Source organism: Aotus nancymaae, unplaced genomic scaffold (genome assembly GCF_030222135.1).
Source record: "Aotus nancymaae isolate 86718 unplaced genomic scaffold, 86718_ANA_hifiasm-v0.15.2.pri h1tg000002l, whole genome shotgun sequence".
Taxonomy (NCBI): Eukaryota; Metazoa; Chordata; class Mammalia; order Primates; family Aotidae; genus Aotus; species Aotus nancymaae.
The window spans coordinates 17,604,707-17,629,686 of record NW_026988413.1 but is presented as its reverse complement, the minus strand read 5'-3'; the positions used below and the strand labels follow the sequence as shown (position 1 = coordinate 17,629,686).

The 24,980-nt window shown below is 41.4% G+C and overlaps 1 protein-coding gene across 2 annotated transcripts in view; it reads left to right on the top strand.

The window, feature by feature from the left end:
* Positions 1-24,980, top strand: part of TBXAS1 (thromboxane A synthase 1) — a 182,741-nt gene that overhangs the window by 29,739 nt on the left and 128,022 nt on the right. For both annotated transcript variants that reach the window (XM_012447508.2, XM_012447509.2), the window contains exons 2-3: positions 9,594-9,687; positions 13,026-13,078. In XM_012447508.2, the coding sequence (XP_012302931.2) occupies positions 9,594-9,687; positions 13,026-13,078 (147 nt within the window). The remainder of the gene's footprint in view (positions 1-9,593; positions 9,688-13,025; positions 13,079-24,980) is intronic.

Sequence of the window (24,980 nt, the reverse complement as noted above, 5' to 3'; positions counted from 1 at the left end):
AGGACCCAAGGAGTTTGGTTTTTTCGTTTAAGCTGGAAGACACTAGAATATGTGTGCTGATAGGAATGATCCAGTAGAAATGGAGAAATCAATGCAACAGAAAGAAACAATCATTGAGAATAACGAGTAAGGGCAAAATTAACCAGATTGGCTTTAGATAGGTGAAGACTCTCTCCCTCTCTCTCCCTTTCTCACTTCGGTCATCAGTTCATTAGTATCTGTTATTAATATACTTTTGGTTTCTAAGCAACCTACCTTTGTTCTTAGCATTTTCTCTACATGTTCTCATGTGGCAGTTTATCGCAAAGTCTTATCCTGGAGGACAGGAAGGGACAGGTAAGTAGGGTTAGTGGATAACGGCACTTGTCTGAAATGGGTTGACCTGGTTTTAACACTGACTCAATTGCTTAGCAGCACCTTGGGTATGTTATTTAACCTCTCTATGCTTTCATTTCTTAATCAGTAATAGAAGAATAGTACTTATTTCTATCTTTATATGATTGTTGAAAGGCTTGTACAAGACAGTATATAAAAACTACTAAGCATAGTGCCTGAGACACAGGAAACTAAAAACTATTACAAGTTATAATAATAGTAATGATTGTATAACTCTTGTATGTCTGTATAAATGTATAATATATTTTCCTTGTGCGGCGACAAAGGTGTTGTCAGGCTAATGACTGCGATGACTATGTCTTTGTGGTACCTACATTATTGGTGAAAGAACTGTACACCAGCCAGATATTTATGTATTTATTGAGTAGTCCTCTGTTTTTTTCCAGAGGAGTAAAGATTATAAGCAGTCCCTATTTCTGGGCCTTAGGCAACAAGTTATAATGGCTGTCATTCACTAAATCTTATATACTGGGCTGGACAGAATTGCAAAAACAATAGGAAGGTCTTGCAATTCAAAAATACCTGTTCTTCTGAGGTTTGCATGTGTGCCTCTTGTAGCACATTGATATTCAGAAGTTTCCTAATGGAATGCAACTATCAGATAATAAAACTACTACATTAAAAAATGTATGGAATGCAGCTAAAGCACTACTTAGAGGAAGATTTATAACTTTAAATGCATTCATTGAAAATAAGTGAGCTAAATTATTATCTTAAGAAGCTAAAAGGGCTGGGTGCGGTGGCTCACGACTGTAATCCCAGCACTTTGGGAGCCCAAGGTGGGTGGATTACGAGGTCAGAAGTTCGGAGACCAGTCTGGCCAACGCAGTGAAACCACTTCTCTACTAAAAATACAAAAAATTAGCCAAGCGTGGTGGTGTGTGCCTGTAATCCCAGCTACTTGGGAGGCTGAGGCAGGAGAGCCATATGAACCTGGGAGGCGGAAGTTGTGGTGAGCCAAGATCACTCCATTGCAATTGCACTCCCGCCTGGGTGACAGTGCAAGACTCCATCTCAGAAAAAAAAAAAAAGAACAAAGAGTCAACCCAAAGAAAATAGAAGGAAATTCATGATCAAAATATGAGCATAAATCAATGAACTAAAAAATAACAAAAATCAGAAAAGATCAACAAAGAAAAAGTTGGTGCTTTGAAAAGATAAATAAAATGGAAAAACTTATAGCATGACTAATCAAGAACAACTTTTCCAGGCAAGCTAGGAGTAGAAGGAATTATCTTCAACCCAATAAAGAATATCTATCAAAACTCTAAAGCAAAACCTCGCACTTAATTTTGAAACATTAGATGCATTCCTGCAGAGTCAGGAACAAAAAAAAAAGGATGCTTACACATCCTGCTTTTTTTTTGATACTAGAGATTTTAGCCAATGTAATAAGAAAAGAAAATGAGAAGTCAGACAAAAGGATTAGAAAGAAAGAGTACAGACTGATATTATTTGCATAAAACATAATTATCAGCATAGAAAAATCAAAGAAATTCCACATGTAAGCCAATAGAACTAATAAGAAAGTTCAGAAGGATCATTGATTACAACACTGCCATTAAAAAAAGAAAGGTGCTCCTATACCTGAGCAATACCAATAACAAATGTACGCAAATAGCAAAAAGATACTCTTCTGTGCACAAAATCATAAAATATTATGAAGGACAGAGAGAATAAAATCAACAGAGATACAACACATTCATAGATGAGATGAATTGATGTTGTAATAATGTTGGTATGTTCTAAATTAATTTATAAATTTAATTCAATTCCAAAAAAAATCCAAATAGCATTTTTTCATCAAATCAGACTAATTCTAAAATTAATACAAAAAGTAAGTTATAAAATATATTTTATGGTAAAAGGAATTTGAGGAAGAGAAAAAAGATAAAAAGAACAAAAAGAAGTAATATATTAAAAAGAGAAAAAAAGTGTGTTTTAGAGTTATAATAATTAAAATAGCAAAGCATTGGCATAAGCTAGATAAATGGATCAGAATAGATCCAAGCCCCTATACTACTAAGGAGCACGATAGAAGTGACATCATAAATCAGTGGGAAAAAGGGAGCGGTGCAGTGCAGCAGGCACACTGTCCCTTAGCTAAACCCTTAGAGAGATGTAGTCGGCTGTGGGGCAGGATTATTTTACCAGGGTTCCACTGAGATGCCCATTCTTTTGAGGCACCTCTCACTGTAGAACCTGGCTCAACACACCCTCTGATGATTGATTTGGCTTCTCAAGTACCTGGAAAGGAGGTGCTCTGAGAAGGAGATGTCCGATTCTTATTGCTGGAAAAAAATAGTCCCCATTATAAATTTGTAAATGAACAGTCTTGTTTGCAGGTTGTATTTTAGGAGATAACCCAGCTACTACTGACACGTGAGTGAGTGTGCATCAGATGACTTCCAGCCCTGAGGTCAAACTGAGAGCGAGGTCTTAAGGGAATGGAGAGGGGGCTGAACATGAGGATGAGGATGCCCAGATGGATATGAGGTGCTGAAAGGGAAACTGAGACGATCTCACCTGTAAAGTCTGTATTGCACCATTTCCCCTCCTCCCACGAACATCTGCCTTGAGGCATGATCTGAGCAGTTTCTATCCTTACAGTTTCCCTTGTTGTGGGTGTGTGTGAGAAATGGGACAAGGATAAAAGGAATGGAATTTACAGTAAACAACAAGGCTGTAGTTAGTTATTAGCTAAGTCAATAAAAACTATTCAGATTCGTCCATTTATCTTTCTCTTCACACCCAGATGTGTGTGTGGAGTCAGCTTGCAGTCACCTATCAATGACTGCTCATTTTCCAACTAATGTTTTAATCAGTTAGTGCAGCACAATTCTCCCTGCCACCTAGATAAACCACACTGTGAGAATGAGAGGGAAAAAGGAAGGGAGGGAGGAAGGGAGGGAGGGAAGGAAGGAAGGAAGGAAGGATAGAGGGAGGGAAGGAAGGAGGGAGGGAAGGAAAGATAGAAGAAAGAAGAGAGGGAAGGAAGGAAGAAGGGAGGGAGGAAGGAAAGGAAGGAAGAAGGAAGGAGGGAAGGAGGGAAGGAAGTTAGTTAATGTCAAAGTTGGGAAATATTTTTGAGAATGGAGAAGAAATGATAGGAAAAAGTATTTTTTCTCTATAGTAAGGAAATAGATGCAGACATCAAAATACATTGATGTAGCTACCAAACTAGAAGAAAAATTTATGAGAGCGTTTGGCGCAAAGAATACACTGACAGTAGGACCAGCTGGGACAAACTTTATGGAAAGCAATTAGATATTACATATCAGTGTTTAAAACAAGTGCCTCATGGATCTCAGGTCAGGAAAATCTTCATGCACAAAGTGTGGGAAAGCCTTGATGCACAGAAATGCTAACTGTAGCAGCATAACTCAAATTAGCTAAAATGTAGGAAACACTAAGTATTTGACAATAAGAATGGTTTAGTAAATTGCAATATGACTATAAGAGCACTATTAAACAGCCATAAAAATGATATTCATAAAGGATTAGTAACATAGAGATACTTTTCCTTATGTTAAATGAACAAAAGTAGAAATGTGGAGAAATAGAAGTAGACAAATAGGCCAGGCACGGCGGCTCTTGCCTGTAATCATGGCACTTTTGGAGACTGAGGCAGCCAGATCTCTTGAGCCCAGGAGTTTTAGACCAGTCAGGGCAATATAGTAAGACCCTGTTTCTACAAAAAAAAATTTAAAAAATAGCCACATGTGGTGGTGCACACCTGTAGTCCCAGCTACTTGGGAGGCTGAGGTGGGAGGATCATTTGAGTTGAGAGGTAGAGGCTACAGTGAGCTGAAATCACACCACCGCACTCTAGCCTGGGCAACAGAATGAGACTGCTAAAAGAAAGAAAAAGAAAAAGAAAGAAATAGAGATATAGGAAAAATATATAGAGAGAATGTAATAGCAAACATAAAAAATACACAGAGAGAAAAACCGAGAGAAGGATAACGGGAAGAGGGTAGGCTTTCTCCCTGATCTAGCTTTTGTGCCCAAAATAATGTGAAGCACTTCAAAACGTGTCTCTGGAAAGCTAGCAAGCCTCACACTCTGCTTCCATTTCTTAACAAAACCTTTTGAAAAGGCAACAGTTTGAGGCTCTGCTTCGAATAAAGCTTCCGATGTGGCCATGATGCTGAATGGAATTGCTGGCAAAGCCCATGAGAGCCATGCACGTTGAAAGCATCAAGTAACCATGGCAAAGGGCCTCTCTTCTCCAAAGTGCAGGACAGTGGGTTACCTGCCACCACTGGGCTTCACCTGTTCTTAGAGCATCATGATTTTTACCCCTGGAGAAGTGCTGTTTGCCAAGCAAACCTTTCACCATTTCAGAGACATCGACTGAAATTTTTGAAAGCAGTGCACCAAGTAGTATTCTTTGGTAGTGACGGTGAGAATGTAATCATCGAATTGAGGGGCTGCCTGTATCCAGTTGCACACTACAGGAGAAGCCACTTCCTGGAGACAGATGATTTCTGTTTTCTTTTGCTCCAAGCCTCAATCAGTTTGACCATCTCCTTAATAGGTGATTCATCAAAATATCCCCCAGTTTATCATGAGTGGCTTCTTCGGCTCAACAGTGGGCTAAAGCACCTGAGTTGAATCCATCAAGAGAAGGTTTTCGGCCGGGCGCGGTGGCTCACATCTGAAATCCCAGCACTTTGGGAGGCTGAGACGGATGGATCACTTGAGGTCAGGAGTTCAAGACCAACCTGGCCAACATGGTGAAACCTCGTCTCTACTAAAAATACAAAAATTAGCCAGGTGTGGCGGTGAGTGCCTGTAATCCCAGCTACTTGGGAGGCTGAGGCAGGAGAATTGCTTGAGCCCAGGAGGAGGAAGTTGCAGTGAGCTGAGATTGCACCACTGCATTCCAGCCTGGGAGACAGAGTGAGACTCCACCTCAAAAATAAATAATAAATAAATAAATAAAAGACCTTTGGTTTGAGGAAGACAAAATACAGGAAAATTTCCAGCATTTACAAATTGTACCTGATTTTGAAAATGATCTGATGACTCAATTTATTTTGAGAATGGACAGCAAGTTGTACCACTGGCACTGCAGGATTTATATCCTGTAGCATTTAATGACCTCTTTAGTTGTGAAAATAAAACCAAAAGATGCTATCTGAAGTTATATATGCCTTCTGTTGTCGTTTTCCAACTTAAGTATCCTTGATGTAAACAATGACAGGTGTCCAAACCATAATCGTTAGATACATTTGCATCAATTCCCATCAAAGGAAAGCCACTGTAAACATCACAACATGGTGATCGTCTGATCATTGCATGTCACCTGCTTTACACAGTAGCATCCCCGGCCACCTGCACTTTTTTAAATGGCACAATACTTAATGACACAATTTGGCATAAAAGGATTTTTTTTTTTTTTGCAATACCATTTTTAAAGTAACAGGAAGAAATTTTAAAAAGTTTTTCATTGACCCTCTAAGACTCATTCATGGGTAGCCCTAGTGTATCACTTACCTAAGGCTGCCATATCAAAGTACTGCAAACTGAGTGGCCAAAAACTCCAGAATTAATTACTTTATTTATTTATTCTTTTTTTTTGAGATAGGGTTTTGCTCTATTGCCCAGGGTGGAGTGTAGTGGCACAAACGCGTCTCAAACTCCTGGGCTCAAGTGACCCACCCATCCCAGCCTTTCAAGTAGCTAGGACTATAGATGTGTGCCATCACCCCCCGCTAATTTTTTTTTTTTTTTTAAGACAGGATCTTACTTAATCGTCCTGGCTGGAGTGCAGTGGCGCAATCTTGGCTCACTACAACTTCCACCTCCTGGGTTCAAGCGATTCTTGCACCCCAGACTCCTGAGTAGCTGGGACTACAAGTGTGCACCACCATGCCTGGTTAATTTTTGCATTTTTTTTTTTTTTTTTTAGTAGAGATGAGATTTTGCTATGTTGGACAGGCTGGTCTCAAACTCCTGACCTTAAGTGATCTGCTCACCTCGGCTTCCCGAAGTGTTGGGATTACAGTCATGAGCCACCATGCCCAGGCTCACCTGGCTAATTTTTTGATGCTTTGTAGAGATGAGGGTCGTGCTGTGTTGCCCAGACTGGTCTCAAACTCCTGGGCTCAAACACTGTCCTGCCTTGGCCTTCCAAAGTGCTAGTTTTATAGGCATGGGTCACCACACCCAGACCACCAGAAATTTATTGTTTCACAGTTCTGGGCCAGAAGCCTGAAACTGATGTGTCTACAGGGCTGTGTTCCCTATGAAGTCTATAGGGGAGAATCCGTCCTTGCCTCTTTCTAGCTTCTGGTGGCTTGCTGATTATCTTTGACATACCTTGGCTTACAGTGGCCTCACTGCACTCCCTGCTTTCATAGTCACTCGGCACATTCCTGTGTATCTCTGTCTTTACATGGCCATCTTATAAGGACACCAGTCATACTGGATTGAAGGTCCCCGGTACTTCAGTATGACTTTATTTTATGCATTTATTTTTTTGAGACAGAGTTTCACTCTGTCGCCCAGGCTGGAGTGCAATAGCACAATCTTGGCTCACTGCAACCTCCTCCTCCCAGGTTCAAGAGATTCTTTTACCTTAGCCTCTCGAGTAGCTAGGATTACAGGTGTGCACCACCACACCTGGCTAATTCTTTGCATTTTTAGTAGAGATGGGGTTCCACCATGTTGGCCAGGCTGATCTCAAACTCCTGGCCTCAAGTGATCTGCCTGCCTTGGTATCCCAAAGTGTTGGGATTACAGGTGTGAGCCACTGCTAATCAGTTAAGACTTCATCTTTTTGGTGGTGATACAATTCAACCCATTACACCTGGGGCTCATGGATTGTGGATTAAGAACCTGCTGAGACAGTCAGAGGGCAGCATGGAGACCCAGAGAACAGAGGGTGTGAAACAAGAGTGCAGAGAAGGAAGTGGTAGGGAGACAAATGGAACCCATTTTGCTATTTTGCCCATAAATTTGGTAGCAGTGATCTCTCCCTGCAGATTTGGGTGTGGGGACTTGAGTGACTGATGGCAATTTTTGGTGAATTTCCACAGCTGAAGATACTCAAGTTCTAGATTTGAGTCGAGGCTACAAAGGGAGGTTTGTGGTTGTGTCCAGGACACTCTCTGCTGATGCCATATGTTTGAAAATGTCTGAATTTTGTGCATAGACACACTAGCAGTATTTTCATAAGCAGAGTTACATAATTAGGGCATGGACTTGCATAATAATTAGCATGTATAATTAGGCACAGGCTTCTTGTCCTTTAGACAATCAAGACATCTAATTACAAAATTAAGATGTAATTATGCAGTCCAAGGTCTACATCTTTTTTTCTACCCATTAGAGATTACATTTAGAAAATAATTCCAAAAAGCTGATGAAGAAATGAACGTAGACCTTGACTTGAGGATGTTAAAGAAAGTGTTAAGGGCTGGTAAGTTTTCTTTGGTCTTTCCTCTCAGTTATCAGGGGAATTATTTAAAACATTATAGTCCACTTGAAAGAATAACTTTTACCAACTCTGCTGTCGACCTTTGGTACTCACACTAATGAAGAGGAGTGTTGGTATGACTAATCCGTGGCATTCACGCTTGGCTCTTGAGTGTGGTTTGTAATCACACTTGAACATGGACCTAAATGTGATGATGTACTGGGAATTCATTCAAACCTATTAATGCAGCCATGCGGTGGAAATCTTAGGACAGCTTGGGATAGAGGACATCCTGCCTTCCCGTTCTGCCCTGGTTCTCCCTTGTGACCACTTTAAAAATCGACCCATTGGCCAGGCGTAGGGGCTTATGCCGTTAGTCCCAGCAGTTTGGGAGGCCAAGGCAGGAGGATTGCTTGAGTCCAAGAGTTGAGACCAGCCTGGGCAACATAGTCTCTACAAAAAATCTGAAATACTTGTTGGGAATGCTGGCACATACCTGTTGTCCCAGCTACTTGTTAGACTAAGGCAGGAGAATCACTTGAGCCCAGGAGTTTGAGGCTGCACTGAGCCTCCACTGCACTCCAGCCTGGGTGACAGAGAGAGCCTGTCTCTAAATAAATAAATAACACATTGCTCAGAATAATGCAAACCAGCACCTAAGCTGTGTTGTCCTTTCCCTGGATATTTGAGTATTTTTATTTTAAGTGCTCCTTATTGACTGCAGGTGGGAAAGATCAAAGACTATAGCAAATACTCCATCCTTCAATAAAGAGCGATTCTTATAGCAGTAATTGTTTGAATTCCAATACACAGAGAAAACTAGATTGTAGTGATATTCACCATGTTTTTCCTTGCCCTTAAATTGTGATTTGGCTGATCTCTGTGTGATGCTAAACAACCAGTTTGACTCATTAATTTTGCTGAACTAACTGAACTTTTGACCTAATTGGCTGCTGGTTAGGGATCAGAGCCATATGTGCAGGTTTTTCTAAGCCAATTCTGACTTTAACTGTGTTATCCCTCTGTTCCTATAAACTGTTGAAATACCCGAGTAATTCCAATGTTTTGACAGCCACACTGCACTTCTCAGACTGCCGCTTTCTCCTGGAAAGTGGCACAGAAATCTGTCGGACCACGCCTCCTGATTTTTGGTTAAGAAAATATGCTTCCCATATGGTTGCAGGCCGAGAAAACAAAGACTTAAAGAGATTGTAAGCATTTGGTGATAGGTCTCCTCCTCATGGCGCCTTCCCTCTGTTCCTATTTTTTATATTCTCTATAAGGCCAGGGGATGTGGTGAAGGACAAATTGTGTGTGTGGCAGGGAGGGGTTAGTCTTGACCATGAAAATACACATATTTGCACAGGGAGGTTTTGCCATTGTTGTTTTTTTTTTACCTTGCCTTCTGAGCAATTGCTCATGATAGATTTAGAGGCAAAGGAAAGAAACTGGGGAGAGGGGCATTTTTAAAACCTTTTTTTAACACAAATTCTAGGTCAGAGAGGGGCAGTTGGACCACATCATCTCTAAGGCATCTCCACCTAACAGGTTTCGGGATACCTTGATCTCCAGCTGGTCACTCAACAGGAGGTATTTACTGGACTCCTACTCAACTCTAGGCCTCTGATTTTTCAGTTCTTAGATGTGTTGACTGGAAACCTATTCTTTTGCCTTTACTTCCAGAGAACTCAGTAATTCCCATTCCTAATAGCATCTAAAGCATGAATGCAACTATCATTTCTCAGCTTTTGAAATCTGCTTTTCCCTCCAGGTACTCCATGTCAGCATTCTCAAGACTGGAGAAGTTAGGCATCAGACATCCCAAGCCTTCTCCTTTCATTGGAAACTTGATGTTTTTCCGCCAGGTAAGGGCTGTCTTCCATTGGCTTCCATCATAAAATATGCTGAGGGCCAGGCATGGTGGCTCATGCCTGTAATCCCAGCACTTTGGGAGGCCGAGGTGTGTGGATCACCTGAGGTCGGGAGTTCGAGACCAGCTTGACCAACATGATGAAATCCCCTCTCTACTAACTACAAAAAATTAGCTGGGCATGGTGGCACATGCCTGCAATCCTAGCTACTTGGGAGGCTGAGGCAGGAGAATCGCTCGAATCCCAGAGGTGGAGGTTGCAGTGAGCTGAGATTGTGCCATTGCACTCCAGCCTGGGCAACAAGAGTGAAACTCTCTCAAAAAATAAAAATAAATTAATAAAATATGCTGAGCCTGGGACAGGCTTTCTGCACGAAACATTGCTCTTGTCCGGGTCCCCACATCTCGAGTGGTAAAGGTGTTCTGTGATGCCACGAACCCTCCTCTACTTATATGAATTTTTATGTGATGGCAAGAATCCATCTCTTATCACTATCAATATGTTTTGAGTCCTGTCATCCATTCACTTACCCATTTCCTCCAAACCCCATTTATTGTGTGTCTCAATACACCAGACCCTAGAGTGTAGAAGAGGTTACTTGTGCCCTCAAATACACCATCAAATGATGACGTGCAACACCAGATAAGATATACCTTAGCACCCTATCAAGATAGGGTGGTATAGACGGTAGCCGTGGTCTCCCATCAGAGGAGAGGGTCATCTGTCAGGGCCAGAATCATCCTAGGAAATTCCTGAAGAAGGAGGTCCTTCAGGGGCTGTGGACATAGAGATGAGGACACACACACCAGGTGGGCAGCACCATGTAAGTGAATGCACCAACGTGAGAATGATGGCACAGGTTGACCAGCAGCCTGGACTGGCTAGAAGCCAAGGATTAGGGTGCTTGGGGCAATGTAGCTCGGTGAGAAAAAGGGGGACTAGATGCTTACAGGCTAGAAAGGCAAGTGAAGAACTATTTGTGTGCTAGCATTTTTGCGAAGGAGAGGGACATTGGAATGGAAGAATACTCTGCAAGGGAGAAGAATCTCACTCTAGCATTTTGTCCTATATGTTTCAAACGTGTTGATTTTAATTAAAGTTTAACTTGAATGGCTCATGATCATTCAGAATTTGTGATAATTTCGATAGAAGAATCTAGGTTAGGGTTGTAGAGCCCAACTGTTGCTGAAGTCTGGGGTGAAGCCACGATGGCTCGGTCTAGCCAGTGATGAGAGTGAAGAGAGAGGGATAATTGGGAGCAAACTTAAGAACTCTTGGGACAAATGAGTGTAGAGAATTCAAGGCGAAGTGAGTCAAACATGAGTCTGAGCTTTGAGTTGGGGAAATGGGGAGCATGGCCATGGGTTGACAGAATAAAAGGTTGGGCAGGGGAGTGGTTCAGGGAGATGACAAGTTTTATTTTAAGTCTGTTGCCTGGGATTTGCCAGAGTGACATGCCAATGGAAATGGCCAGCAGACATTTGTAGATATAGGTCAGGACTTCATAATCTACGCTTATTTTTCTCACATTGGGTTTTCTCAGAAGCCACATGGCTTATTCTGCTAAGTCACAGGGTCACTGACTCTAGACCCAACACCAGGAGCCAGCAGACCCTGCATGGGAAGAACCACCAAGCCAAACAAAGACAGGAAGACTAAATAGGGGACGATCCTGATAATGTCCCTTCAGCATCTCCAGAATTTCCCCCATTTCTACCTCCGGAAAGGCTGGACCTTGGCACTCGATAGAAAAGCAAGCTGCTCTTTCTGTCCTTTTATGCCTCCACCCTCTCAATTATTTCTTTTCCATTCCTTTCCCTGTCCATCACCTTTTCCATGATTTGTGGTGGTTGTTTCTGTCTTCCTAGCATTTTTAAACACCTTCTCCTCTCCTCTCTCTCTCTGGGGTGAGCAGTTTACAACTTTCAAGCTCACAAACAACAACCTCAATGAGGCTTCCACTGAACCCTTTGAAACAAGTGTGAAGAAATTTAAAAGTGTCAAGATAGAACAACAGACCAGATCGGAAAGCTAAAGAAAATACATTTCACACATTTCTGGGGGGAAATGATCTGTTGTATTCCATGGAGTAATTAATTTGGTACTAACATTCCGAGATGTAAGGAGAATGCTGCGCTCCTGCCTCTGGAGAGCCTCCACATACGCTCCTTTGCAGCCCGCCATCCTCACAGCTACAAGCCCTGCCAAGTTCTTTCTAGAACATAGTAATTTTGATGACTATTTTTATATGCATATATGCTTTCCTTGATGTATGGCAAGCTTACACTGCAGAATTCAGAAGATTGAGTGAGAAAGGCACGTGTTTCCATGCAGGACATTCATACTTCATGTGAATTCACACCCCCAGCTCTCCACCTTCATTCTTCCCCCATACTCCATTCTCACAATGCACATCTACCATTTGCCACCCCCCAGCCCCACCCCAACTCATGAGTATTTTCAGGTCTAGTCCCCTCCCATCACACAATGGGTCTAGCATATTCCACCCCTCCTTCAACCCAGGTACACTGCTTTCCCATTATAAAATGTGTCTAGCCAGGCACAGTGGCTCACAACTGTAATCCCAGCACTTTGGGAGGCCGAGGCAGGCAGATGACCTGAGGTCAGGAGTTCCAGACCAGCCTGGCCAACATGGTGAAACCCTGTCTCTATTAAAATACAAAAATTAGCTGGCATGGTGGCACATGCCTGTAATCCCAGCTACCCGGGAGGCTGAAGCAGGAGAATCGCTTGAACCTGGGAGGTGGAGATTGCAGTGAACCGAGATCGCGCCACTGCACTCCAGCCTGGGTGGCAGAGCAAGACTCTGTCTCACCAAAAAAAAAGTGGCTAGCATTTTGTTCTATATGTTTCAAACATGTTGATTTTAATTAAAGTTTAACTTGAATGGATCTTGATAATTCAGAATTTGTGGTAATTTTGATAGACTCAGTAAAGTTACATATAGTGGCAGTATAAAGGGGCTTGGCCCTATAATAATGCTAAATCAAATTTCAGAGGGCAGTGTTATAGTTGAGAAAGCAAACTTTTTGAATATTTTAGCAGCAAGGATACATAAGTAGTTTAAGAACTGGTGAGCTCTTCTGTCCATTCATTACAGCAGGGATGCCCAAGACTTTTACATGGCAATATTTTTTTATAGTCATTTGTTTATTCCAGTATTCCAAAGTACTTGAAAGCAATATAACTTCCCTTCTTTTTTATTGTTTCTGTAATTGTGTTCTTGCTGTTCCAAATTTTTTTCTGAATAAGTTTGAATAATTGGAATTTTGCTTAATCTTATTCTTACTATAGTGCTGTGTTTCCTTCAGGGTTTTTGGGAAAGCCAAATGGAGCTCAGAAAGCTGTACGGACCTCTGTGTGGGTAAGAAGGAAACTCAACATTTCTCTTATATATGATATTTCTATTTTCATGTGTTGAACTGATATGGAAGAAATGCCAAGATTAGGAGTGTTGCATGTGTTTCTGTTTTTCGAAGGGCCCACAAAGAGGGTGTCCTGCAGTGCAAACAAGGCTTCTAGAGAAGAGCCTGGGGCTGCCCCAGGAGGAAACCGTGCTGGCCTGAAAGAGTACCACCTTCCAGGCTTTGCAGCCTTGCTGGGCCGGGTACATCGTCATGTTCCGCTGCTGTGCTGAGGGATGTCACCATGGGATGTGGTGGCCCTCTTGCCTCAGAGCACAGACTGTCCAATATGCCTTGACAGTGCATAGCAGGTCTTACCCCATGAGCATATCTGAACCTTATCAGACTCGAGTCCTTCAGCCCATGGGGAGAGTGTGCTGCCACAGCATGACCATGTAATTTATCACCCAATCCCGTTCTCTTTTCAAAGTGAAAGGAAGTGCTATTAATAATTACCCCAGGATGACCGTGTCAACTATCCCAGATACGCTGGGGCAGATGGTCACCCTAGTTCTTGGCTGTGTAAAGTAATATCGCCCTTCTCTTTATTTTTCCTGAATTTCCCCTTTTTATGCTCTTCTGTTTCTAAAATTCCAGATTCTGGTGAGCAAACCCATGTTCAGACCACTTACTCTATTCAAGATTTAACAGGCTTGAATTGTATTGATTCTCAACATGTGTCTTTCCACACTGGAGTCCTAATCATTTTAGTCGGTTTTCACACAGCTTCTCTTCAGCCACTGGTCAATTTTTTAGCAGCTTTTCCTAGACCTCTGGGTCAGTGATCACTTTTGTAGGTGCATTAAAGCTCTCTTGTGTTGCTGATATACATCCGAATGGGCTCCAGTGATTTGGGAGTCCTCTCTCCATAGGATTCATGATGTCTGGCCTCCTGATACCTATTTTTGAAAGGGATTGGCTTGTCGTCTTTGTGGAAATGGCCCCACTTAGGAGGCCCATGGTTTTGGTCAAGTTCTTCTACCTTTGATTTGCTATGTGGCCCTGAAGAAGTAATACATTAAGATGTTAAGATGCTCTCTGTATTACTCATTGCTGCATAATAGACTACCCCAAAACTCAGTGACATAAGCAACAATTTATCATTTATCATGTGTCTAAGGGTTGGCTGAAGTTGGCTGCCCTAAGCCACACTTGGCTGGATGGCTCTGCTGTACCTCTGGATGTATCTGCTGGGGAGGGTCTCACCTGGGGCACCAAATCTCTGCATGTCTCTCATTCTCCTTGGAAGTATAGGGAGAATGGCAGGTTCTTGTGGTAAAGGCAAAAACTCAAGAGAGCAAGCCTGATGGTGCCAGAATGTCATACATTTCTGCTGCATCATGTCAGCTTATACCCTATTGGTCAAACCAAGTCACATGGCCAAACCCAGGATGTGGGCAGGAGGACACAGTGGCCACTTTGAGGCCAAAGCAAAACACCTGGCCCAGCCTGACACTGATGGAGCAGGGAGGTGTACTGCTCGGATGGACAAGTAGGGAGGCAGGGCATATCGTTAAATAACAAGCAACCTACTTCACTCCCTAAAATCTCTTTTAACTTGGCCTTCACTTACTTTTTCATTTTTATTTTTCAGTGCATAGCTTCTTGCTTTAAGCATGATAGGCACTCAATAAAGGCTCAAGAGATTGAACTGTCCACCTTTGTCTTACCCTTGTGTGGTTCTATTGCTTTTTTTTTTTTTTTTTCTGAGATGGAGTCTTGCTATGTTGCCCAGGCTGGAGTGCACTGGGACAATCTTGGCTCACTGCAACCTCCGTCTCCTGAGCTCAAACAGTGCTCCTGCCTCAGCCTCCTGGGTAGCTGGGATTACAGGTGCCTGCCACCATGCCTGGCTAATTTTTGTATTTTTAGTAGAGACGGGTTTTTGCCATGTTAGCCAGGCTAGACTCAAACTCCTGACCTCAAGTGATCCGCCCATCTTGGCTCCCAAAGTGCTGGGATTACAGGCATGAGCCGCTGCACCCAGCCTATTGCTTTTTAAAGCTTCTCATTCCAGCTTTCTTTCTGACAGTCTCATTCTGTAGCTGACTTGGCAATGACTTGGAGACTGTCTCATATGCTTCTGAGACACAGCACTGACTCAGAATGACGGTGCCGTCACCAGAATCAGAAAAAGTCCTAACTGAGTTTGAATTCTAGGAACCACCTTACTTCAGTGTTTCTTGTACAGATTTCCAAAGTAGAGACTTTGGATATTTTAAAATAATTTTTAAATGTCAGATGAAGAGTTTAAAGGACACTGTATGAACTAGTTTGTGTGTGTGTGTGTGTGTGTGTGTGTGTGTGAAAGAGAGAGAGAATGAGAAAGAAAGAGAGAAAATGACAGAAACAGAGAGAGAAGGAGAAAGAAAGAGAGGTGGAGAGAATTAGTTTCCTTGACAACAGGATATCCAATCAACTTTTTCCTCCAACTTTAACTAAGTTAACACAATTTGTCCTTTTCATTTCAAGAAAACCTAAATCATACAGAATGATTTCAAATGAGGTTATAGAGATCAAAATTGCAGTATCATCTTCATGCTTTGTTCCCACTTCTAGTGAAAAGGAAAAAAGAAAGGTGATGGCATAATTTCTTCCTATAAAGCTATCAGCTTTTTTCCTTTGACAAATAAAAGATGAGCCATAAAATGCTGACTTCTTTTTAAATGTGTCTACTCCCAGATTTAGAGGCAATATGGTGGCGAGGTAAAAATGAAAGGGTTGAACCAATCTAAATCTAAGGTCTTTTCTAACTCTAAATGTTATTTTCTTACTGCTTACATTTTAGCAAGATAGTTTCACTGATTGAGAATGGTCTATGCTCAGTGAACAATGAAGACTTCTTGCAGAGAACAATTTAATTTAAATTACATTAGTTTTTGGACTACTTCTATTAGGAAATATAATCAACCAGCTTGGTCCTCTTAAAAATTGAAATACTGGATTGATTCATCATTTGACAAGTGAAACCCCACATTCCACGCTGTTGATGCCATGTAGAGATGCATTGGGCCTTTAGATGACAGCTTGGCACTGAATGTTGGGAGAAAAATGGGCAGGGTGGATCTCCTCACTGCTCTAGACTGGAAAGCCAAATGTGATGGCAATGCATACTTATCTGGTTGTCACCCTAGCAACTCAGAGTTTGGGGCTCAAAACTAGAAATTGACCCCTTACCCCATTTCCTTCCCACTCCCTGCTATGGGGACAGTAGGGCTGGAGAAGGTTTCTATCAAGATAGGTCAACAACATCAATGTTTATCATTACCACCACCACTCCCACCAGCACCACCATCACCACCACCATCATTGAGAACAAAATATCTTCACCAAGTGTCTACTTACATAGGCTGCTTGCCAGGTTCTGTGTCTCTGCCTTCTTTGAACTTGACTATAAAGCAGGAGGACTGGAGTGGATACCTTATACAGCTATTAGTTGTGGTATAAAGAACTCTCTCCAGCATTGCACAGCAGACTGGCCACGTAACACAAAGAAGGCAAGGCTTTATTGCTTTGGCTAACGTTTGTCAATTAATGATTATTTGTTACCTCCTTCAGGCTGAGAATGAGCCCAAGTTAGATTTATAATCCTTTCCAAACTCTGTAAGAACAGAATCAACATAATTATCATACATTGGTGATTGAGTATGGTTTATATTCAATATATACCAATATTGAATATAAACATATATTGATATATATTGAGTTTAAACATATATATTAATAAATACTCAATATATCCTGTTTGAATAGAGATTATATCCCCTCGAATTTGTAGCTGGACTTTGCAACCCAGTAGATGACAAGCCTTTATTATGTTATTACTATTAATTACTTATAGTTAAGTGAGAATAAATACGTACACAGCACCCTAAGTTCAGGTCATTAGCAACTCCTAAAGGCCCCCATTCAAAACGGCTTTTCCCTTTATCTTGTTGTTTTGCTTTTGTTTTTGTTTTTGAGACAGAATCTTGCTCTGTCATACAGGCTGGAGTGCAGTGGCACAATCTCAGCTCACTGCAACCTCCACCTCCCAGGTTCAAGCTATTCTCTGGTGCCTCAGCCACCTGAATTGCTGGGATTACAGGCATGTGCCACCATGCCCAGCTAATTTTTGTATTTTTGGTAGAGACAGGGTTTCACCATGTTGGCCAGGCTGATCTCAAACTCCTGACCTCAAGTGATCCACCTGCCTCGACCTCCCAAATTGCTGGAATTACAGGCCCGAGTCACCATGCTCGGCCTATCTAATTGTCTTTTAAATGCTTGCTCTAAAGTTCTACTTTTCCTTAGCCTCATCCCCATTTCTTCTTTCCCCGACATCACTTTAGTTTTGATCTTGGCTCCCTCTTGTTGAGCCTGACTTTCATACTTCCTGGCATCCATCACCTGTGCCAGGAAGTGCCACTTTTGGTAAGTAGCTCCTGCATCCCTGGATCCCTTCATGAGGCCAGCCTTGTTGCAAAACCTCATAGACTCCCATTAGAACAGCAAGTTGTAGGTAGGTAAGCATGAACTTTGCACGTAATTCATGAAGTACAAAGGAGTATAAGAAAAAAGTACTCTTGCTCCCGCCCTGGGGCCCAGCTGCTCCTTCACAGAAGCAACCTCTGTTAAAAATTTCTTTATACTCAAATGGATCATATATGATACATGCTGTTCTTTACCTTGCTTTGTTCATTAATGGTATTTGGGAAATTGTCCCATTTTGATCCATTAATTCTTGTTAAATTATATAGTATTTTTAAAGGATTTCCTTGTATGAATGTATCCTAATTTTTAAAACAAGTTCTCAGTTGACAAACATCTCTTACTTTTACAGACACCATTGCAGTGAAGATTTTCATATACACGTTGTTGATGTCTGGGATAAGTATGTAAGATAAATTCCTAGAAATGGAATTAATAGGCCAAAGATGGTCTACATTTTTAGTTTTGATAAATCGGACTAAATTTCTCTCTCTAGGGATTATATCAGTTTAGACTCCCATAAATATGCTTATGTTCCTTCCATGCTTGTCATTAAAATGTGTGGTTACAGTTTTAAGTCTTTACCATTTGATGGCATATTGCTGCAGTTTCAATGTGCATTTCTCTAATTATGAGCAAGTTTAAGCATCTTTTCATATGTTTACAATCCAATGTATTTTGTTTTCTGAGGGATCCTTTGCTACTTCTCTGTCGGGTTATTGATCTTTTCCCACTTTATTTGTAGAAGCTCTTTGCATATTAAAGAAAGTAGCCCTTTATGTGCCTTAAATATTTTCTACTTTTTATTAATGTCTTTGACTTTGCTTATCATATATTTCCTCCAATCAGAAAGCATTTGTTTTTGTGTTGTTGACTTTAATTGATTTTAACAGTGTCTACATTTTCTATCTTACTCAGAAAGGTTTTCTCCACCAAGGATATTCTTTCATAAACTTTCATTTTTATATTTTTTTAAACTTTATTTTTTAAATGTAGAATATTTGATATATCAGGAGTTTATTTGGAAGATGGAGTTAGGGACACACCCTTTTTTTTCACAGAAATTCATCCTTTTCCAATTGATTTGAAATGTCCCTTTTGTCGTTTATTAATTCTTAGATGTATTTCTGACTTCTCTGTTCTGTTGTACTGGTTCTTCACAAGCCAGGGCTGCACTGAATATCCTCATTTGGATGTCACGTGTGTAACTTCTTGTGCCTAGCTGCAGTAGGGTGTTCTAAGAACATCTTTACAAGTATCAAAACCTGGAGCAATCTATCTCCCTGGGAACCTTAGGTCCCATACTGGAAAAAAAATCAATTTAGCAAATAAATAAGCCTTTGGTATAAAGGGCCTGACACTTAGCTTCAAAGTTCACACCACAGGAGGGGGAGGTGTCTCATATGCCTCCAGGTTGGAGGTTTTTAGCACCATTTTTAAAATTTAATTAGCTAGCATGCATGATCTAATAGCACCCTGTCACAGGCAGTGAAGAAGTTGAGAACTTTGGGATACATAAGGAAAAGCATGTGGCATCAGCAATGAAAATAACAAGGTCGTTTCAACACTTTTTAAAGCTCAACTTCCATGGTGCCATCCATTAGGAGAGTTTGTGTTTTGGAAATGACTAAGGTGTGAACACTTTTCATGTAATTGCTCTTAACCATCATGTTTATGTACTATTTAGATGGGGTTGAAGAGCAGCATAGAGATGGTTTACTTTAATACAGGCAGATGGCTATGTCATCAACTGTGGGAGATTTCCTGGCCTACCGCCATGGACCAAGAACCACGGGAATTGAAGGGCTCTGAAAGACTCACCTGTTGGACATGCTTGTTCTTTGACTTAGAAAATATAAGACATCTGAATACACTGGGCTTGAAAATATGGCTGAAGATAGGGTAGAGTGGAAACTATTGCTGATTTGTCCAAGAAAAAGTGAGTTTTTAGACTCAAATTGGGCAGCTGGCACCTGGAGATGGTACTTGTTTTTAAACTGAACTGAGCTCAGTAGAATTATAGATGTTGAAGAATGGTGGTAAATAAGCCATCGTTACAGAAGAGCTTCCCAGACACTGATGCTAAGGAGTCAAGCTTTGGGTTTTTGCTGCTGATATAAAGTGCAAGCCTCAGCATGAGACTCATTTGCTAAATGTTTGACCTAAACATGTGGCTCAGTTCTAAGAGGAATTGATGAAAATGAAAATATACTATGATCATTGAGAAAACACAATACCCTTGAAGCAGTGGAATTAAGCACAGATGTCCTAAATTATCCTCACATCGCTGGCCATGAGGCCAAACTGTGGGCAGTATTTGGGTTCCCTAGCTTGGTGAAAGCTGGCTTTCGTGAAAGCTTTGAAAGTAAAGCTGTGCATCGCAGTTCCCAATAATGTGAGTCTGAAAGCAAAATTCATGTGAGACCATCGTGATGGTCTGTATGCCATAATTATTGAGCATCATTCAGTGAGTGAAATACCAATATTCTCGCTGGTCAAAATAGCTTAATCATGAATACTATGCCTGTAAGAGCACATTTTTAAATTATTGGAATTCACTAAACTGCATTATTGCATTTTAGGGGGCCATTATTCTCTAAAAGTGAATGCCCTGACATAGCATGCTGATGTTTTAGGAGGCCTTTGAAAATAGGAAGAAAGTTGTCCACAGGACAACTATCACCAAGCCGAGCACACTGCCCTATAGGTGGAATTATCAAAGGAAGAATTGCCCACAGATAAATAAGTGACTTAGACCAAAAAGAGACAGAGGAATTTGATTTGAGTCCCACTTTTCTTGAATAAACCATTGATAGACTCTTCATCCTTCCCTGCCACCGGCATGTCTCATTATACCAAATAGTGTATTCCTACGAAGTTTCCGTGCTTTCTTATGATTTAAGATCACCTTCTTTCCTAGTCTTGCTCCAAAGACCCTTCTGAAGTTTACTAATTTTCTGGACTTCTGACTCTTCTTTCAGCCCATTTATTTTCTACCACTTCATTTCCCCCCAACGTCTTTCTGTAACAGCATATGGGTGATGGTTGCTGCATATTTTAAAGACTACAGCCGTCTAAGTCTTTGTGACCTACTCTCATAAAGATCAAGAGCCTGTATTAATTCCCTCTTCTTTGGGTAGAAACATCCAACAGGGCATGTAGCTTACAATAGAAATCTGCAGTTAAAATCCCAGCTTCAACTTTCTTTCTCTCTACTGCTGGTTAACTTAATGGATTTAGGGCAACCACTTCCCTTCTCCAGCTTTAGTTCCCTTCGGTGTATATTGTGGGATTTGGACTAAGTTGGTGACTGACACTTTGTTTGGTCATGAGCCTCAGTAAATAAGATATTAACTATATTGTTATCTAAGACACACACATATACTTGAAATAAAAGTTTTCCAGAAGAATACCTTATTCACTGTATAAGAACCACTTTGATCTATTCTATTGTATTGTATTCTAGTCATAAAAAATAAAACATTTGCAAGCTGGTCACAGCCCATTAAATTGATTTCATGACCACTAGTGAGTCAGAATTAGCAATTTGAGAAGCAAGGGGCCAGATAATATCTGAAGTCCTTTCCAGTTCTAAACTGGATGACTACAAGCCAATGACACAGCCCCTATCAGTGTGCATCAGAAAATTGTTGCAGGCCCTTGTGTTTGCTTCTTTGTGGTTTAAGATTCTGAGAAACCTCTGACAAAATCAGTAAAAGCCCACTTAGTTGGCAGCTGAAGTCGAATTCCAGCAGAAGCACTCCTCCTGCAGAGACCAGGCTCCCGTACCTGACTGTGGACCCAGGCTGGTCACCTCCCACCCAGTGGCACCTTCTTATTCTTTCAAATCACAAGTTCAATTATTATTGAAGTTATTTCCAAGCCTTCACCCAGAATCATGCTAAGAAGCTAACACAAATGTATTAATTGACCATTTAAAACATCTCTCGGTAAGATTTTTGCATTGGGTGTAAATATCTAAGTAATTCAATGGATATCCTCTGTCAGGTAGGTGTGGCCAGCTGATTACTTATTCCCAGGAAGTTGGGGCAGCAGGAGGTAATGGCCTGGAAACTGGAAGTAATCCCATTTGCTGGGGTAGGCTAGCTATGGAAAACTGACCAGGCTGTGGGTACCGAGAGAGCAGCTTCCTGCTACTTCCTGCTGTGGGTGAAGGGCAGCATTTAAAGAATAAGATGGTGCTCTCCATTATAGCAAACATTGGCCACAGTGGACAGTCCAGGAGAGAGCTGTGCACCAGGAATGTGCCAGCTGGACAGTAGTCAGGCGTCCAGTAAAGCAGTGATGAGCAGGCTGTCGGTAGACATCAGGGCCCCACTAGTGGGTGGTTCAGGAACCTGAGAAGCCCCCTGGATCTGAGAAAGGAGTCTAGGTGGTACAGCAGGGTTTCAGAGGGGAGGGGTCTGGGGATGAATCAGGGATTCACACTCAGTTCTAAGACTCACAGCATCATGTGAGGCACAGGACTCAGAAGCCAGACCTAATCTCCGATGTCAGTCAGGGAACAAAGGTCCATTGTGGTTGGAACAGATCCATGCAAGGAGGCCAAGTCTCACAATGTGCAGCTGGAGGTTGTTCCTGCTTCTCAGGCCAAGGCCGGGCCTGCAGGTGAAGGACGGAGCACCTGGCTGAAAAGGAGAGAGGACTGCAGTGGCTGGAGGATCAGCCAGATTTTCCGTTTTGCATTCCTTGATATTCATATCCAAACTCATTCCTCATCAGAAGCTATCAAATATGGCATCAATACCTTCTTTATCCTCTAAGTGACAGTTCTGCACAGATGTGTTCCCAATCAACAGAAGGTCTCAATGAAAGTTGCATAAAAAATTATTTTGACCTAATACCTTCAAATAATAAATTCCATATTTAATTGAAGTGTACCTGCAACAATTCCAAGTTGTTCAACCCAAAATTCATGATAGAGTTATGTAAAAGAGTCGTGAATCACTGTGACATTTGTCAAGGCATTCTCCCATCTGGAAGTAGGTCCAGAAAGCACATGGCTTTATGCACATATCTTCTGTCAAAAACTTTGCATAGATAGTCTCAAAACATACACACATTAACCCAACTCTTATGGCTCTTCACTCTGATTGAGAATGCTAATAGCATTCCTATTCTATCTAAAAAGAAGAATAACAAGCCATCTTTGATTTCATAATCTAAAAGAAATTATTACTAAACTTGAAGAAGCAATGAGTTCCCAATTCACTTAGAGCTTCAAGTTCCTCTTTCATCACTATTTCATGAGCAGAGAAACTTTTTCCAAACAAGTTCTTAGAAATCCTTGCATGATTAAAAACCAGTTCTAAATCTTGTTACTCACATAGGGCAAAAAGTAAAGGAATCTGAATGTCTAAAACCAAATTAACTCCAGATACTAGTGTGAACTTTCCAACAAAAAAAGTCATACACTACCACCACACACACGTTTGAAATTGCCTTTACATTGGAACATATTCTCCTTCCTTCCTTAGGATTTTAAAATCTTTTAAAGTTTGGATTGTTTACTATGCATTCCAGTTACTCCTGATCAGTCTTACGTGTAACATTGCTATAGCTATGCACACAAAGTAATTCCTTAGCAAGGCCCTGCCAAGTTTTATGATGCCTGCTTGCCTAGGGCAGATAATATAAACTTAACTAGGAAAATAAGTTATTTGATTATTCTCTGCATCTCAAGACCCTGCTCCTAACAACTTCTCCTCCATCTCACCCTCAAGCTGCAAGAATTTTGCAATCCACTCTGTGAAGTTTTTCCACCCTGAGTAAGTCTGTCAGTTTATTGGCCTATTTATAAAGGTCTGACTCTCTAACATGTTCTTCAGGCTCCCCACATTAACTATTAAGGAGGCACTTTTTGCAGATTTTTTTTGGGGGGGCTTGGCTTGAAGAGGAACCCGTTAGCCTTTGCCCTGAATCTATGGCTGGTGAATGGCCTGTCATAGCACATGAGTTCGATATGGTGATTGTGGTCTTTTGTGTTAAAACACCCACCAGCACCTCTTGATACTACTCAGCCTACTGGAGATGTGGGCATCCAGGATTGAACCAAAACTACTTCACTTTACAACAGGGCTACTTCAGGAAGGAAATCCAGGTCCTCCCTGGCTTGCGCTGCCTCCATCTTTTCCGGTGCTAATGTAATGCTTGGTACATATTCCCCACAAAGAGGCAACTGTTTAATGGCTCTTCCATTTGCCTTTGAAGATTGCTTATAACTCTTCAAGTTATCTTCTTTATCTCACTGCCAGACGACAGCTTGTGACTGATGATCGACATGGCCACCACGTTCTTCCAAAAGACTCCAGCCTAAAGACTGTTAGCTGCTTTCCCCAAAGGCTTAGGCTTCTCTGCTAGAGTTCCGGTTCTTTGGAGCGTCCCATGAGCAAGAAGCCTCAGCTCTTCATCCTCCTCTGCGTAGGAGCCCACAAGGATGATTTATCTGCAATCTGGAATGTACATTTAGCCTCCTGAGTTCTACCCTGCTCAAAATCCATACCTGTTCATCAGCACCAGGGCTTCAGAGCCCGAGAACCCACAGCTAGCACCCACAGGAGAAAGGTTTCATAAGAGTAGGTGGGTTGGGTCTTCATGCTTCTACAACCTGGCCGGCAGGAGGAACGCTGTGACTGATGGTTTCAGCATTGATGGTCTCCCACTTCCCGGTTAGATCTAGGTATTGAGAATAGCATGAAGGACTTTGGCTGGAGGACATTATTTTTATTGTGTTAAAATACACGTAACATAAAATGTACTATCCTATTTCTCATTGTATAGGTCAGTTACATTAAGTACCTTCACACTGTTGTGCAACCATCATCATCGTTCATGTCTGGAATTTGTTTCATCTCGCAAAGCTGAAACTCTGTTCCCATTAAACATTAAGTCTCCATTCCCTCCTCCCCCAGGCCCTGACAACCACCATTTTACCTTGTGTCTCTATGAATTTGACTACTCTAAGTACTTCAGTAAAGTGGAATCATATGGTATTCTTCCTTTTGTAACTGGTGTATTTCACTTAGCATAATATCTTCAAGATTAATCCGTGTTGTAGTACATGAGAGAACGTACTGCCTTTTTAAGGCTGAATGATATTCCATTGTATGCATATTCTGCCTTTCGTTTATTCATTTGTCTGTAGGTGGATAAGTGTGTTGCTTCCAGAATTTAGCTACTGTGAATAATGTTACTTGAATGTGGATGTGCAAATACCTCTTTGAGACCCTGCTTTTAGTCCTTTTGGGTATATATGCAGAGGTGGAATTGCCAGATCACAGGGTAAATCTATTTTTAGCTTTCTGAAGTCATACTGTTTTCCATAGTAACCATACCATTTCACATTTGGAGGGTGTTTTATAGCAATGCTTT